This window comes from Drosophila busckii, chromosome 3R, assembly GCF_011750605.1.
Source record: "Drosophila busckii strain San Diego stock center, stock number 13000-0081.31 chromosome 3R, ASM1175060v1, whole genome shotgun sequence".
NCBI classification, from domain to species: domain Eukaryota; kingdom Metazoa; phylum Arthropoda; class Insecta; order Diptera; family Drosophilidae; genus Drosophila; species Drosophila busckii.
Genome location: NC_046607.1, coordinates 15,586,347 through 15,602,298, shown reverse-complemented (window position 1 = coordinate 15,602,298; position 15,952 = coordinate 15,586,347). Strand labels below are relative to the sequence as shown.

Here is a 15,952-nt window from a genome sequence, read left to right as displayed (position 1 = left end):
TGTACATACATTATATATACCAATATATTTATGATGGCTGTAGGCTGGAGACAGCCTCTCGCCCTTCGAGAACAGCTAACTGCTAAACTGCGACCTTTATGCATGAGTAGGCAACTTTTGTTTTTGGCAAACAGTTTGCCCAACAAGCAGCTTATAATTTGCCATGAATATATGTATTTACATGTCTATATGTATATACCACATGTGTGTCTGTGTCTGTGTCTGTTCGTGAAGTTGCAATATAAATTGTGCGACACAAAGTTAAATTAAGTTGTGAAAAACTTCTTAAAATAGATACAGATACAGATACCCAAAGACGAAATATTACATGGTAAATCCATTAAAAGGAATATTCATATTCATATGTGACACTAATTATGATCGATTATACTATAGCTAGTATGCTCAACATAATTACTTACGTTTATATATAAATAAATCATGTTTATATACATTAAGTACGTATACGCACTCGTGCGCATACAAATAATTTAAATATTTAATTTATTATTGAAATCAAAATTGTTTTATAATTAGCATTGACATTTGAAATGTATTGAGCACGTTCTGTTTTCAAAAATATTTAATAAATAATTTTTTAAAAAGTTCGGATCAAGTAAAATTTACGTTATTTTTATTATAATATAAACTTAAAAACTTAATTAAAACTTAAAAACTATGTACAAAATAAAGATATTCATAAATATTTTCTGAAAATTAAAAGTTCAAATGAAACCAACTACTGCTAGTACATTTCTTAGAAACTATATATGTATGTATGTATATACATATGTACATCAATATATGCAAAAGCGTTTTGTTGTTTATGAAAATTTTGTATACAACCAGAGAAAAGAAAAATATATCAATTATTTTTTATGCTTCATTAAACCTTGGACGCATTTTAATAAATACTTTTTAATATACATCAATAATACAACTATGTATGTACATCACTTACCAGCATGTGTTAGCAGCAAAGAGAGCCACAAGTACTTTCCAATTGAACTGCAGAGAGAGCCAAACATCTGACAACCAATGAACCCAGTAGCGCACTGTTGAATGTGAACCGGCGACTAGTGGCACTCCTTTTGCGAATATATAATAAGTTAACTTTGTACATCGTTGTGCAATGAATTACAAACCAAATTTCATTATAATTTTAAAAAAGTAAGCACAGTTGTATCTTTGACATACTGGCTCTCAACTGCTTCCCTAGTAATCAGTTTTGTAATGTACATTTGCGCTGCTGGGTTGCTTGAGCGAATTTGAATTGAAGCGAATTCATTTTCAGTATTTTGCCGACGCATTGAGATTGGTTTTTCGTTGCTGCGTCTGAAGATTAACAGGAAAATAAGTAACAATTATAATAATAATATAAAAACAACACTGTAAACACTATTAGCAACCTGAATTGCGTGAACACGACGCAGACGTGCACAGCTGTGTGTGAAAGCAGCGCGAAATGGAATTGGTAAGTCTCGACTGATAATCCATCAGGCCTGCTCATGTGCATACACATACATACAGGCATACAGAAATGACTATGTATGTGCGTATGTAATTAAACATTGCTGTATTTACATACTCCACGCCTGCTGTGTACGCTGTTCAATCGTTTTCATCTTCTCTACATTTTATTTGCAGTTGCACGTAGCACAATAAAGTGGCAACCACACGGCAACAACAATAACAACAACAACAGCAGCAGTGATGCGCTAAGGCGCATGCATGGCGAAACGCTAGAGAGTGAGAGAAATCAAAGTGTACATTATTATTTGATCTGTTGAGAGCAGCAGCAGTGCGAACGCAAAGCGGAAACAAAAGCAGATACCAAGATAATTTTCTTTTAAAATAAAAAACTTCATATGCAGCAGCAGCAATTGGAATTATAAACCAGGTAAGCTAGAGAGAGAGTGAGAGCAAGCAAACAGCAGCGTGTAGCTACTCGTTGCGAAAAAAAATCCGGCGAGAGTCTGCCTTCTGCTTTTTGGTGGTTAATTAGCACATTTTTCATTAAGAATTTGCGATTGCAGCTTAAAAATGGACAGCAGCGACGACGACGATAGCGGCAATTCCATACCGCGTCCGATTTATGAAGCCACAGGCGCCATAGACAGCCCGCGTCCAGTGCAGCATGAGTTAGGCCCTGATGAGAAAGAACCATTGTCAAACAAGCACTTGAAATATGTGGTCAGCTCGCCACCAAGTTCTGCCACTGGCAGCAACTCCAGCATCTCCAACTCATCATCATCCTGGCCAGCAACATCATCTTCCTCAGCCTCGCCGCTGACCATGAAACTAACGAAGGTGCCACAAACACAGACCAGCGAAGCCAAGCCTGTCAAAAAACCCGACAACCAGAAAATGCGCGTGCCCAAGGAGATACTAGCACTGCAGCGCTCGCATATTGAGTCCAAAGTGCTTCAAGCCTATGTCAGTGATGCCTTCAGGCTAAAGCGGCGCAAATCACGTGTTGCAGCTGTGCAGCTTATCAAACAGTCGGTGACTGGTGGACTCTCCACCACATTACCCTCGAGCTCCAAAACAGCCAATAGTAACAAGATGAAATTGAAGCGTAGTAAGAGCATTGCAGCATCTCCTTGGGATTCGAATAAGGACTGGCAGTCGGAGACAGAAAGTACTGAAGGCATAGGCAAGTGTTTGAGAAGACGCAATCGTTCAGAGTGTGATGATACAGCGAGCTTAATGGATTTCGACACTAAATTCAACGCAACGGATACCGAAAGGAAGGCGAGTCCAGAATTGCATGAACGCTCTCGTTCACGTAGCAAGAGTGTGCCACGACGCAGCTTGCGCTCCGAGAATGACGGTGCAGATTGGCGCACCAGCACAACGTTGGATATAGATACCAGCATGTCCATGATTTCCGATGCCAGCGAGCCCAGGAATACCTCCAGCACTGCAACAGCTGAGGATGAACTAGAGCAGCACTTAAGCACGATCTGGCAAGCGCCGCCTAAGGTAAGCCTTAACTCTGTCTTATACGTATATGTCAGCTTATATTATTTTATTGACTGCAGGCTGGCTGGGATCCTTTTTGCTGGAAATGCTGCTATGGTGGCGAGCTGATGCCTTGCTCCAAATGCGTGCGCTCCTATCATTCGTTCTGCGTGCGTCCAGCCAACATTAAGTTTGAAGCCTGGAAGTGTCCCGAATGTCAGCTAATCGAGAATTCGCCCAAGCGGTGAGTACCTGGTATGAATGCTAGTTCAATTGAAAATTTATGCGCTGCTCTTTACAGTCCGCGTCGCAATGAGGTATCCGTGGATATGCTGCGTCCATTGCTCGCCTTTGCGCTCGATCGCATGAAACTTGTGCGCGGGGTGAGTAACACAAATACACACACAGCTCATAGCTATTGATGTGTACCTAACACACACACACACACCTAAGGCTATCGTAACCCATCGTTAGTTTCCATTATCTGCGCATTCGCTTGTCTATCTATCATTAAAAAAATCAACGAAACATGCAGGTTTTTATACATACATACGTGCATATTTTTGTAAGTGATGTATGTATGTATGTCTACCTTTAGTCTGGTGCTCTTTTTCATTTAAAAATACTAGTGTCTATACATTTCTATATGTTTGTACATCTATTTAGTAGTGCGGTGTCGCATTCTCTTTTTAGCAACTCGATGACGAATTTTTTTTTTTTGCCTAGAAACAATTTATTTTTTTGTGAGCTTGCTGCCACTATTCATGCACATAAGGAGCACAAAATTATATTTTATATACAAATACATATGCTTAAGAGCATTATTAATTTTAGTCTGCTTAATCTCTTGGGGTCTGCATAATTTCTGAACATTTAATTGCAAGTTAAGTAAAATACTTGCCATAAAATTTGTGTGTGCTTTGGACTCTAGTTAAACATAATGCAAAGAGCTTCGCTTCAAAGGAAAAACAGAGACCGACCACGTCGTCAGCTTAAGAAGCTCTTAAAGCTCATAAAGTAGCAAATTAATGCGGCGTTTTGCCCACTGCCCTTGCGTTAGCGTTAAGTGTGCTTAAAATGTTGCAGAGTATTAATTAATTAATTTATGTAATGTGGCCGTCATGCCGTTAGCTAGCGATGAAAGTTAAAAACAATTACAAAGTCCAAACCGCAGCAGTTCAGCTACTAACTTGGCTACAATGTAATGTAATTTATTTGTACATTTATACGTTTTGCACATACAATACATACATACGTATTTATTTAATTTAATTTACATTATGCATGCTCACACAAGCATTAACGCTCATTCAACTGGACATACATATGCATGTTGGTTAAGCGTAAGGAGATGAATACAAAAAAAAAATAACATTAAGTAAAAGCAGTCCACGTCAATGGCGCAATTTATATATTTGGTGCCTGGCGCTGTTGCTCAGCTTCGGTCTCTCTCTCTAATTTGAGGTTAGCTACGCTACATACATACATACATACATATATATGTACATGCATATGTATAGAACGAGCACATTTGGTGGTGTTGCCATTTATCTCTCTCTTCGTTGCGAGCGCTCTTGGAAACTTGTTTGTTTACAATTGAGCTCAACGCACAAGCGAGTGCGCGCTCTTTTGCGGCGAATTTGCGTACCCAGCTGCAAAAACAACAACAACAGCTCTCGTTAGTCTAAACGTGTGCTCTCTTCATTTTGTTTCTAGGTTTACAAGCTGCGTGCTCCTCAGGATATTTTGCCAGAGACTTATGGCAAGTATTTTGTCAACCCGGTGAGTTTTGAAAGTCTAACGGAGCGCATCAAATCACGCGCATTTCATAGTACGGATGAGTTTCTGGGCGAAGTAAAGTGGATGCAGCACAATGCGCAGCTCTTGCAAAGTGGTAAAATGTAAATTTCACTTTATAAATTGTAATTGATGAATCTAATTTGCAGATACAATAAAAGCCGAACAAACCGCCAAGGCTATAGTGAAGGTATGCCGCCAAGAGGTCAACGAGATTGAAACCTGCCCTGAATGCTATATGAATGCCAATTCATGCGATGACTGGTTCGTCAGGGTGTGCACACAACCTCATCTATTGGTATGGGCCAAGCTTAAAGGATTTCCCTACTGGCCTGCCAAGGCAATGAGCGCTGGTCCCAATGCTGTGGTTAATGTGCGCTTCTTTGGCAAACACGATCGCGCTAATGTGCCAGTTAAGGACTGTTTTCTGTACTCTTCCAAGGATCCAAATACGCAGACTAGCCGACGCTCGGCACGCGACTTAATTGAATGCATAGGCGAGGTGGAAGTGCATATAGAGAATATCAAGCGGAAAATAGGCAATTTTAATTACGCGCCCTATCGTACACTCTACGATCCGCTCGAGGAAGATCAACAGCTGGAATTGATGATGCCTGGCGTGCTGAACGGACTCAACAGGCCCGAAGCGAAGCCGGAGCCGACCAATAAGACACCGCTGCAGATTCTCATACGCAGAACCGCCGACGATAAGCTGGCTATTGTGAACAAGACCAAGAGCACAGAAACGGGCAACGAATCCGATCACTCATTGAGTCCTGTGAAAAAGGCGCCCAGCGATACAGAGACCACCACCAGTGAGCACGCCAAGCCCAAGAATAGCAACAACTATGAAGTTATAGCAAGACCAGGCGATGGTTTGCGAGAATCACGCATTTGCACCGTGGTGCTAAAACGCAAGCACATAGATCCAGTGCCAGAGGCAGCGAGCTGCAGCAAGCGCAATCGTTCGGAGAGCGACGGCAGCAGCGAAGGGAGCCAACAGAATGAGCAAAGCCAGAAGTCAGAGCCAGAGCACAAACACAAACATAATGAGCAAAGCCAGAAGACAGAGGCGACGCACAAGCGACGAAGCGAAGCGAGCCAACATAATGAGCAAAGCCAGAAGACAGATCCGGAGCACAAACGACGTTCCAAGAGCGCCAAGAAACAAGCGCATGAACAAGCAAACCCAGTTGAGGAGGCGGCCCAAAGTCCCCAAAAGCAACAGCAACCAATGAAACAGGAAGCTGCAGTAGAAACAAACTCAGCGGTAGTGTCTGTAGTGGAGCTGGTTAAAAGACGGCATGGAGTTACCATAACTAAGTTACCAAGGGAGCAACAACAGCAGCCGCCGCAGCAGCAACAACAATCGCAACAACAGCAGCAGCAACAATCGCAACAACAGCAGCAACAGCCACAACAGCAGCAGCAGCAACAACCACAACAGCAAAAGCAACAACAACAGCAGCCGCAGCAACAACAAAAACAACAACAGCAGCAACTGAAACTGCAGCAGCAGCAGAAACAAAGACAGCAGCAGCAGAAACAAAGACAGCAGCAGCAGAAACTACAACAAAAGCAGCAGCAACAACAACTACAAAAAAGGCAGCAGGAGCAACAGCAGCAGCAACAGCAGCAACAACAACTACAGAAGCAGCAGCAGGAAGAGCAACAGCGGCAGCAGCAACAACAACTACAGAGGCAGCAGCAGGAAGAGCGAGAGCAGCAGGTGCAAAAGGAACGAGAGCAGCTACTGCAGGAAGAACGAGAGCAGCAACTGCAGAAAGAACGAGAGCAGCAGCAACAAAAACTACAGCAGCAACAAAAAGAACAACAGCAGGAAGAAGAGCAACAGGAGCTGCTTAATGCAAAGCCAACTGAGCCGATGGTCGCGGAGTCAGTTACGCCGGCAGCAATCGTTGAGACATTAGCCAAGTTGGCTATGGAGCGACAGCAACAGCAACTGATTAGTAAGGTGGTGCCATTTATGGAGATTAAAAAGGAAGTGATGTCAGATGAAGAGGAAGAAGAGTTTACAACAATAAAACCAACGCCGAGCAAAGAGTCAGAGCCTAGTCCTTCAACTTCTAAATCAACAACAGTTACAACTGAAACACCTGAGGCGGATATGCAAATAAAAGAAGAAGTGCTCAGTGATGAGGAAGAGCAAACTGAAACTGAAACTATTAGCAAGCCCGTGGCATCCAGCAGCATGTTGCCACCTTTGGTGCCTCATCGAGCCGAGCTGCAACTCCCATCGACTGCCACAACGCCTGCAGCACCCACAACAATAACGCGCATAACACTTGCTCCTCCAAGCAGTGATCCCTATGTGCGTTTTGCTCTGGGCGACACTACCATACAACGACTGCAGACAAAAACAATCCATAAAGTGCCAGAGGCTGCGCCGCCACCCAAGCGCAGCTCGTTAAGAGGCGTGCCACATGGTCCATTGCCAGCAGCAGCGCAGTTGCCCGACATGTCGGCGCCACTCTCGCCGCCGCACTCACCCCCACCAGCACCCTCAACTTCAGCCAATGCCATGGCTAACAGCTCCAACCACAATCGCAGCAATCGCACATCACCCCAGCTAAGCAGCAATGCGACCCAACAACGTGTCAGAGGCTTGCCCTGCCAGACTTCAAACTCACAGCTGCCACAGCTGCAAGCGCATCCCGCAACTGATTCCCATCTGCTTGGATCCAACATGGTAGTTATACCCCTGATGCAGTGCATTCCAGACAGCTCTAGCAACAGCAGCAGTAGCAATAGCAGCAGCAGCAGCAGCAACAACAACTCCAATCTCATGACTGTGCCAGTGCCACCGCTGCGGGCTGTATCCAAGAGCACCTTACAGGCACCCGCATCCAGCGCATCAATGTCCTTGCCGGTGCTCATGCCTGTGCCCGCCTTAACTCAATTCTCGCTGCCGCCGCCAGCTACAGCAACAGTAACTAGAGCAACGCCAGTAACAGAGACGAGTAATCTGCTGGCCAATGCGCTCAATGGTCGACAGCCGGATGAACCGTTGCAGGAGAAACCTGCTGCTGCTCCAGCTCCTGCTCCTGCAGCAGAGTCTAAGCTGGCCACAGCATTTAGTCAGCTCATAACGCTCAGCGGACTTCCAAAGCTTACACCACGACCCGCTGGACCGCTGCAATCCGATGGCACTGGCATTTATCCTTTGCAGTCAGGACCACTCTCCATACGCTTGCGCGACAATGCACACAAAGTGAGTTAAATTAGCATTCAATTTGTTATTCCACTTGCTAAACTTTTGATATCCTTACAGATTGCAGACTACTTCATCTCTGTCATAGAGGATACGATGAGCGATTTGGCAAGCGGTGATCCCAAAGTAATGGAGGCGCGCATTGCTGGCCTCACGCTGGAGAACGAACGCATGAAGCAGCACTATGAACGCCAGCTAAGCGATGTGAAACGCGCCGCAGATCTGATGCTCGCCGAGATGCGAAAGAGTATTGAGACGGAGAACAAGCGCTTGCTAAGCGATTTGCGTCAACAAAGCACCATGGAGCGCATGCGTGCCATCGAGGAGACCAAGAAGAAGCAATGGTGTGCCAATTGCCTGCGTGAGGCAACACTCTTCTGCTGCTGGAACACCTCCTACTGCGACTATCCTTGCCAGCAGATGCACTGGACAAGTCATTCCGACAAGTGCGGTCAAAAGAAAACTACATCCCCACCAGATCTAACAACTGCCACACTCAGCTCACCACACCAGCTGCTGCCAGCGGCCGAGAGTCCGCGTTTCAGATTAAAGAATAGCAACAACAATAGTAATGGTGCCAGCGCCAGTACAATGCAAGCGATGACCAGACCACCAGCTGTCAGTGCTATGATGGGCAAAAAGTGGATGCCGCAATCATTAATCATAGGCCCAGCACCACCAGCGCCGCCACCACCCAATGCTGAATTGCTCAAACTGCCCAGCAACACTTTCTTGCGTCCCGTTAGCTCCGTGCCCTCCACCAACACCAGCAACAATGTTTCGGCGCACACTCTGATGGCGCCCACAACCTCCACGCATTTGGCCAGCCAGCTAGTGGCAACACAACACGGCAACAATATAACCTTTAGCAACAAACCACAGACGCAGCCAACACGTTTCAATATACCTGTGAGTAATAGTTATGCTAAGGCTTAAGTTTTATAACTAATTTGCATGCTTTCCTTATAGTTACCCATTACGATAACCAACAATGGCGGCAGCTTTGGACAGCTAACAACAGAGCAGCAGCAGCAGCATCAACAACAGCAGCAGCAGCAACATCAACAGCAGCAGCAGCAGCATCAACAACAACCAGCCAAGCTGACACGCACGTACGGCAATCGAGCTCGCAATGTGCATAATACCAGCAACGGCAACAACAACAACAATTCGCAGTCTATGCGTGCGAATCAAGTGAATCAAATGTATCAGCAGTGAGGAGCTACCAATAGCTCGTAGAATTGTTTCAATTTACAGCTCACTGTAAATGGACTTTAACTGTAAACAGTTTTTAAGCAACACTGTAACAATAATTATTTAACTATAAGCATATAACTACTTACCAACTATATTTACTTTTAAGCAAAAAAGAAAATCAGCCTTGCTGTATGTATTTTTTAAACTTTTGGAAACAGTGATAATTTGCTCACTCTCTGTAACTTAATTAAGTATCCATCTGATGGTTTAACTACTTATATATACTATGCTCGTAGAATGAGCAGCTAATTTAATAGCATTTTAGTTTGTAAGGCAAGTTTAACTTTAACTACAACGCATCAATTTTATGTAAGACAGACATGCAAATGAATTTAAAACAACGATAGGTTGAACAAAATAAAACAAAGCTAAAACTTTATTAGCCAAAAACCAATACCACACATAAACCAAAATAACTTTGAAAGTTCATTAATCAATGTCCAACTTTTTGAAATTACCCTCAATGCCAAACAGATCGGAGGCATTCTTTGGTTTGCCCGGACGCAGCTTTTCGTTAACCTGATGTCGTTTTTCAAACTGCAGCATTTGCTTGCGATCAGTCGTTAGTTTGTTGTAATAAAGCACTGTAAATTAAATATGCTTTAAAATAAACTGAATAATTAAATAATTGTAAACTTTACGCTTGGCTGTGCTCGTTGCTTCCAGTGGACCGCCATAGTCCTTGGGCAACATTTGCTGCGGCACGAATTTGTAAAAGTCCTGCAGATCGTTGTGCAAATATAAAATGCTAGTAAGTTCCTTTTTCATAAAAGGATTCATTAGTGCCAGTATTTTGTCCATAAACGGCACAATATTGATGAAATGAAAACCAATCAGACGTATGGCAGCAGCTTCCTATAAACAAAATAATGATTTACATATATGCAGAGTTTATAGCTGTTAAACTTACCTGCAAGTAGAACAGAAACTTTTTCATTTGCAGCAAGCCAATACGTGCCACATGCCCCAGCGTTACACCCTTGAGATCTATAACAATAACATGTCCTGGTTGAATGCCATCCTCATACATCCAATAATCGAATATCATGCAATAGCTGCAAGCATATAAACAAATATATATGTAGTTGAATATGTTTGCACAAGTTTGATTATATAATTGTTGTAATTATTATTTTTACAGCTAAAATGCTAATTAACTCAAAAACAACTTACTATGTACAAATGTGTGTCAGTTTTGTAATCTCTGTGCAGCTGTAAGTCTGACAACCTAAGCACTTTGATCTTGAGTTTAAGTCGTATTACTTACTGCATTTAACTTGTCATAATTATAATTATCATTGAGCAGTTCAAAAGCGACAAGTTGAATTTTGAATTGCTCAAAGCAGCAATTTCATTTCATCCTTTTGAAACAGCTTAGTTAGATTATAATAACAATCTCTGGGTGAAAGTGAAAGTAACAGCCACTTACAGTTTCATGCAGTCAGCGTAGTTGAAATTGGATGCATTCAGATCATCCAGCTTGCCTATGATAACACGATAGCCCTCGGGCGTAGCACCTGGCAGCGGCAACACAGCGCTGAAAAATCCTTTACATAAATGCTGATCCTTCGACAACTTGTTTGTTACTTACGCCGTTTTCATAGCGCGTTTAATCTCAGCGCTTTCCGCATCCAGATTTACAAAGAAATCCTCAATATGCGTGCGTGCTGTGAGATTAGTGTCCAGCACTTGCTTGGACACCTCCATGCTGTACTTGCAGGCATAGAAAAAGTGCAACGCCTCCGCCTCCGAGAACTCAGCGGAGATGTGCGGCTGAGCGTGTATCCAGTCCAGCAATTTCTTTACCTCAGCGCGTTGTATATCAGGAAAGTTTGCATATTGTTTGGCCAGCTCTGCTTCCTTCATAGTTTTAAATTAAAAAATTACTTTTATTTTTTATGCAAGTTAATCTGTTTAACTGCTGCAGCTACTAAGCGCGTTTTCCGTTAACCGCGCGCGACACTCGAATGAAATTGAAATGGAAGCTGTTTGCTTTCGTAAGTGAAACTGGTTGCTGCTGCTTGCAAATTCGGCATATCAATTTCTACTACTATTGTTGTTGTTGCTGCTGCTGAGTTCGGGATACGATCGGCAGCGTCGTTAACTGTTTTGAGGAAAATTGCCAGAGACGCTCGCTCGCTCGCTCATTTCACTTGCAGTCCCGAACAACAAGTTGCGTGAAAATTCAAGTTTTTCCGTACACAAAAACTATTATTCACTTTTCGAGGTTGTGTAATATCTGATATTTAAGGCAGGCGGCAGCGCTTGTACTGTTATTATTTATTATAACCCCGTCATAAACACGTAGCGTGTGTGCTAGCCCGGGAGGCCCTGTATGTCTCTCAGCACGCAATCGTTTGTGGGAATGCATCTTAGAAACATTGCTACAACGCTACGTATGCGTGATTTTGACACTTTAGTTCTCTCTTGCAAATAACTGCGCAGTGGCAGCTATTTTCTTTAATTCTCAGAGTTATAGGTCAGCGATTGATGTTGTAAAGAGACGTATATCATTATTTTGTTCTTTAAGTGAGTTTAGTTTATTCTAAGATGTCTCTATTATAATTACTCATACGTAAGGACACATGTAACTGCTGGTTTATAAGAAATGTTTAATTATACTTGCTCTAAATACTGTTAATTAATTACTTTGCTGCTCAGCAATTAAATTTTGCTTTTGAAATTGAAAGCTCAATTGCCAGTCAGGACTTAAATCCTACAAGTTGTGCTGTGTAATTCTAAATCAATCAACAGCTGTTGCTACAGCTAAGTCGACTACAGCTCTCCCGTTTTGGAGTCCAAATAGCTGCTACATTTATATTTATGCTAACGTGCCCATTTTCCAGACAGACTTTTGACATTTTGCCAGACAAACAGGCAAAGAGACACAACTGAAGTTAAAGTCAAAGACAGGCGCTGCTTTGGTTGCAGTTGCAGTAACAACTGTGCTATGTGCTCAACCTGTATCTATGTCTGTGTGCCACTTAAGCATGGCTGAAATTCCAGCGGATTAGAATTTTTTGCAGCAGCAGCGCTAAAGAGCAAACGAGCAATTGCTTGCTAAGGGGCGGGCCAAGCGGGAAGCGCAACCAGTTAGTGGCCTGTGCACAGGTGTCTGTCTGGCTGTTGCCTAGACGCTGAAATTAATTACCACAAACACACACACACACACACACACACACATACACTTGAGTGTTTGACAGACGTGCGTCACTTTTGCTAAAGCCACAGCAACTGGTTTGACCCCAAAAAATAAGCAGGCAGCCAAAATTGCAGGAATTTATGCAAAAGCGTGTGTCAGAGCAACAGTTGACAACATTATTGTTGCCGAATCCTATGTGCACCTCCTGCCGCCTGCTCCACGCCACGGACTTGGCTTTGCGGCTTTTTGTGCGCATGATCGCACGCGCTTGTGCTCGTTTCTTTTAAACAAATTGCTGCTACATTGCTGTGTGTTTGTTGTTTGTGTCTGCTCTTGGCCATTTTTCACGCATTTGACGGCGTTACTTAGCCTCGATTTGCGTGGCAACATGGCATGCAGCAAGTGATTGCCCGTTGGCCACAAATGAAGTTGTTGCCCCATTTAAAGCGCTGCGCATAGCGGATCCTGTGTCCCGTTCAACTGTGTGCCGTCCATTTCAATTGAACGAACGTCGTCGTCATCGGCGTCGTGAGTCATTTGTATAGATTTCGATGCCCTATGTGCCACACACTGAACAATGCCACGCGTCTGCCAGCAGCAGCAGCAGCAGCAGCAACAAAAGCTGCCGAATTCAATACACTTGCCACTTGCCCCCTTTAAACCACTGCCTGCGCTTGTTCTTGGGCAAAACTCGTTTGCGCATGCGCGCGCCACTTTAGCGACTTTTTCTGTTATTTTAGCGGGTTTTGTTTTGATTTTGCTGATTGCCGTTTGTTCGGTTCGACTGGATTTGTGGCCAGAGCCGCTCACAGGTGCCGCTTGACAAATTGTTTTTGATTTGTGTGCTGTTTTTATTGCCTTTAAAATATTTATTGTGCATCCTTTATGCAGCAAAAGCCGCAAAACGGAAATTAAAACGCGCAGCAGAATTTCGACCATAAAAACTTTAGCTGTGCATATAAAAAAGTTACCAACAAACAATCAAATTAGAAAAAAAATATAAATTGATTCGAGCAACAGCAACAGTTGAGGCTACAACTACAATAGGGGTAAAAACAGCAGCAGCAACCAAATGCAATAACAATTAAAGATAGAGAAAGGGGCAGGGAGGAAGGGAGAAACATTGGTGCATTACACGCTTGTTGGCATCCTGTTTCATGCAAGAGCAAGCAACAGGATGCTCAGTAAATTAATGCCAAAACACTCGAAAATAAGCGGCGAGGGCTTCGGAGTCAGAACACGGAGCACTCTGATTGCCCTATGCCAATTAAGTTGAATGAAAATGTGACCAAGCTGCGACTTAAATATACCCTGCACATAACTAAACATTTGCTAGATATTAAGCTATATAAATCTGCTTTAATGTATAAGTGAAGTCGTAAACTTTACTATTCTATTTTAGGTTAAGCACATATACCTCAAGTACCAGCTGCTTACAGGGTATGCTAACTGAACAAAGGCTAAAAGCCCGGAGCAAACAACAATAGGGAATGCGAGCTGCAGGAGCCGAGAACAAAGGCAAAGCCAAATGCAGTGATAAAGCAGCAACAATTTAGGGGAGCGTCCTCACTGAGGATCATCAGCAAGCGCGCATAAAAAAAGAAAATGTAAAAAAAGCAAAAGAATAACAAAGTCAAAAGAAGAGTCAAAGAAACATTAACGCATTTTGAAATAATTACCGCTGAGCGTCAGGACGAGCTAGGGAGAGTTCTGGCGTAGGGGAAACTGGGGTTTGGGCAAAAGGCAAACAAAGGGCATTTGTTTGGCGAGCAGTCGTGCGACGCTTGAAATCCTTGACTGTAGACACGAAAACCTGTAGACGCAAAAGACACCTGAAGATGACTTCAACACCTGAAACGAACGTTACAAAATGTTAATTAGAGAGTCTAGCAACCCTCCAGCTGATGGAACAGGTAGGACTCTTGACGCTTTGTTGCTGTTGCTGTTGATGGTGGTGGAATCTCGGTGCGAAGTGATCGTTTGAATATTTAAATGTTTGAGGGTAAGAAGTTTCTCTATCGCTGCGCTTCAGCAGATTGCGACCCTAAAGAGCAGTCGTCTAAATTAGTAAGAATACAACGGTTACTTTGTAATTTTATATGTGCATGTGTGTGTGTGTGTGTGTGTGTGTAACTGCATAATTATTAATTCAATATTTCCTGCCCTTTCGCTTCAATTTATCCTCTTGAAATGCGCAAAAGGCAAAAGCAAAGCAAAGAAAGGAAACAAACACTTGACAGAGCCCGCAAAAGACAGGACCAGGCAACAGTACCCCACTCCCTTTCCAGAGGGTAGCGGCGTGTGGCAATTACGAACTCATTGCCGGATGGTGAAATTATATTTTACAAAAATGGGAGCAGAAGAGAAAGCATAAAGGAAACTGCCACAACGATTGCCGCCGCGCCTTGCCACAGCTTCAACTTCAACAGCAGCAGCAGCAACAGCAACAGCAACAACAATCAGGAGTCGCATCCAATATGCTGAATGCAATGGAGTGGCATGCATAAAACGCATGCAGTAAGGAAACTGACAATTGATATATATATATACAGTCTCTCATATATTAAGAAAAATAAGAAATTACCCACTTGATAGATGCCAGGCAATTAAAGTTGAAGCATAATGGAAAGACTAAGTGAGGCAATCAATTCACATTTCAGTGCTTAAGGATTCGTTCTGCAGCTATGTGATGACTAAATCAGTTTGTTGATGTTGATAAAGTGCAGCTATATATTATATATATTACATAAATAACACTTTTTAATACAAAAGTTATGCTAATTAGTTCTAAACTAAATGAAATACAAATATAAGTGTGTAATTATTTCTAGATTTAAAAAAATGTTTGTAGTCAGTAAAATAATATCAGTAATATCATGTCAGTCAGTAAAATATTAATATATATAATGATATAGATTAATCTAATATTTCTGAATGAATTATTAAGTATAGATTGATCTAATATTTCTGAATGAATTATTAAGCTCTAAAATTAAGCAATATATAATAAATAGTCCATCATCATTATTTAAGCACACTCTAATGTCATTTAAACTCTCACTCCCCCTCAAGTTGATTATTCAAATTATATAAAATTTTCGTATATAATAACAGAGCATGCTGCTGACTTTATCTTTAATGATAGTTGGCAGTAACCTAAGAGCTCTGGCTTTAAGTTTGAAATCGTTTAATGAACCTCTTGGCTATGGCTGCAGGCACGCGCAGTGGAAGCTTTCTGAGAATTTTCACTCCTCTGGCCTGGGCATGGGCCTGTGCCTGAGCCCGAGGAATGTGTGTGTGTTTGTTAGTTTGCCTTGCCTTTGGGCAGAGTGCTCCGCTTCGCTGTTGGGGTATATCCCATGTCCATTAGCATTGTAACGCTTTGTGCTTTCGCTTCGTCCATAGATGCCTAGCCCAGGCCTAGAATACGAACGCTAGAGAGAGAGAGAGAGGGAGCGCGCAGAAGAGATCGCTAGCTAGACATGTGTGTGGCTGCAGTTCGTTGAACTTCGCGGCTGATGATTTGCGCCTAGATTCTAGGCAGAGTATGAGAGAGAGAG

General features: G+C 42.7%; 2 protein-coding genes across 2 annotated transcripts; one reads left to right on the top strand and one right to left on the bottom strand.

Moving 5' to 3' along the window:
- Positions 1–1,368: 1,368 nt before the first annotated feature.
- On the top strand, positions 1,369–9,268 carry LOC108601341 (protein kinase C-binding protein 1). Its single transcript, XM_017989240.1, has 10 exons — positions 1,369–1,474; positions 1,648–1,900; positions 2,037–2,985; positions 3,045–3,208; positions 3,266–3,347; positions 4,681–4,858; positions 4,911–6,166; positions 6,428–7,993; positions 8,054–8,902; positions 8,963–9,268. The coding sequence occupies exons 3-10, from the start codon at positions 2,044–2,046 to the stop codon at positions 9,209–9,211; spliced, it is 5,286 nt and encodes a 1,761-aa protein (XP_017844729.1). The 5' UTR covers positions 1,369–1,474; positions 1,648–1,900; positions 2,037–2,043; the 3' UTR covers positions 9,212–9,268.
- A 139-nt stretch (positions 9,269–9,407) lies between these two features.
- Positions 9,408–11,219, bottom strand: LOC108604048 (alpha-tocopherol transfer protein-like). The gene is made up of 5 exons (XM_017993310.1): positions 10,842–11,219; positions 10,680–10,787; positions 10,161–10,305; positions 9,892–10,105; positions 9,408–9,834 (listed from the first exon to the last, which is right to left on the bottom strand). The coding sequence occupies exons 1-5, from the start codon at positions 11,114–11,116 to the stop codon at positions 9,680–9,682; spliced, it is 897 nt and encodes a 298-aa protein (XP_017848799.1). The 5' UTR covers positions 11,117–11,219; the 3' UTR covers positions 9,408–9,679.
- Positions 11,220–15,952: the final 4,733 nt, after the last annotated feature.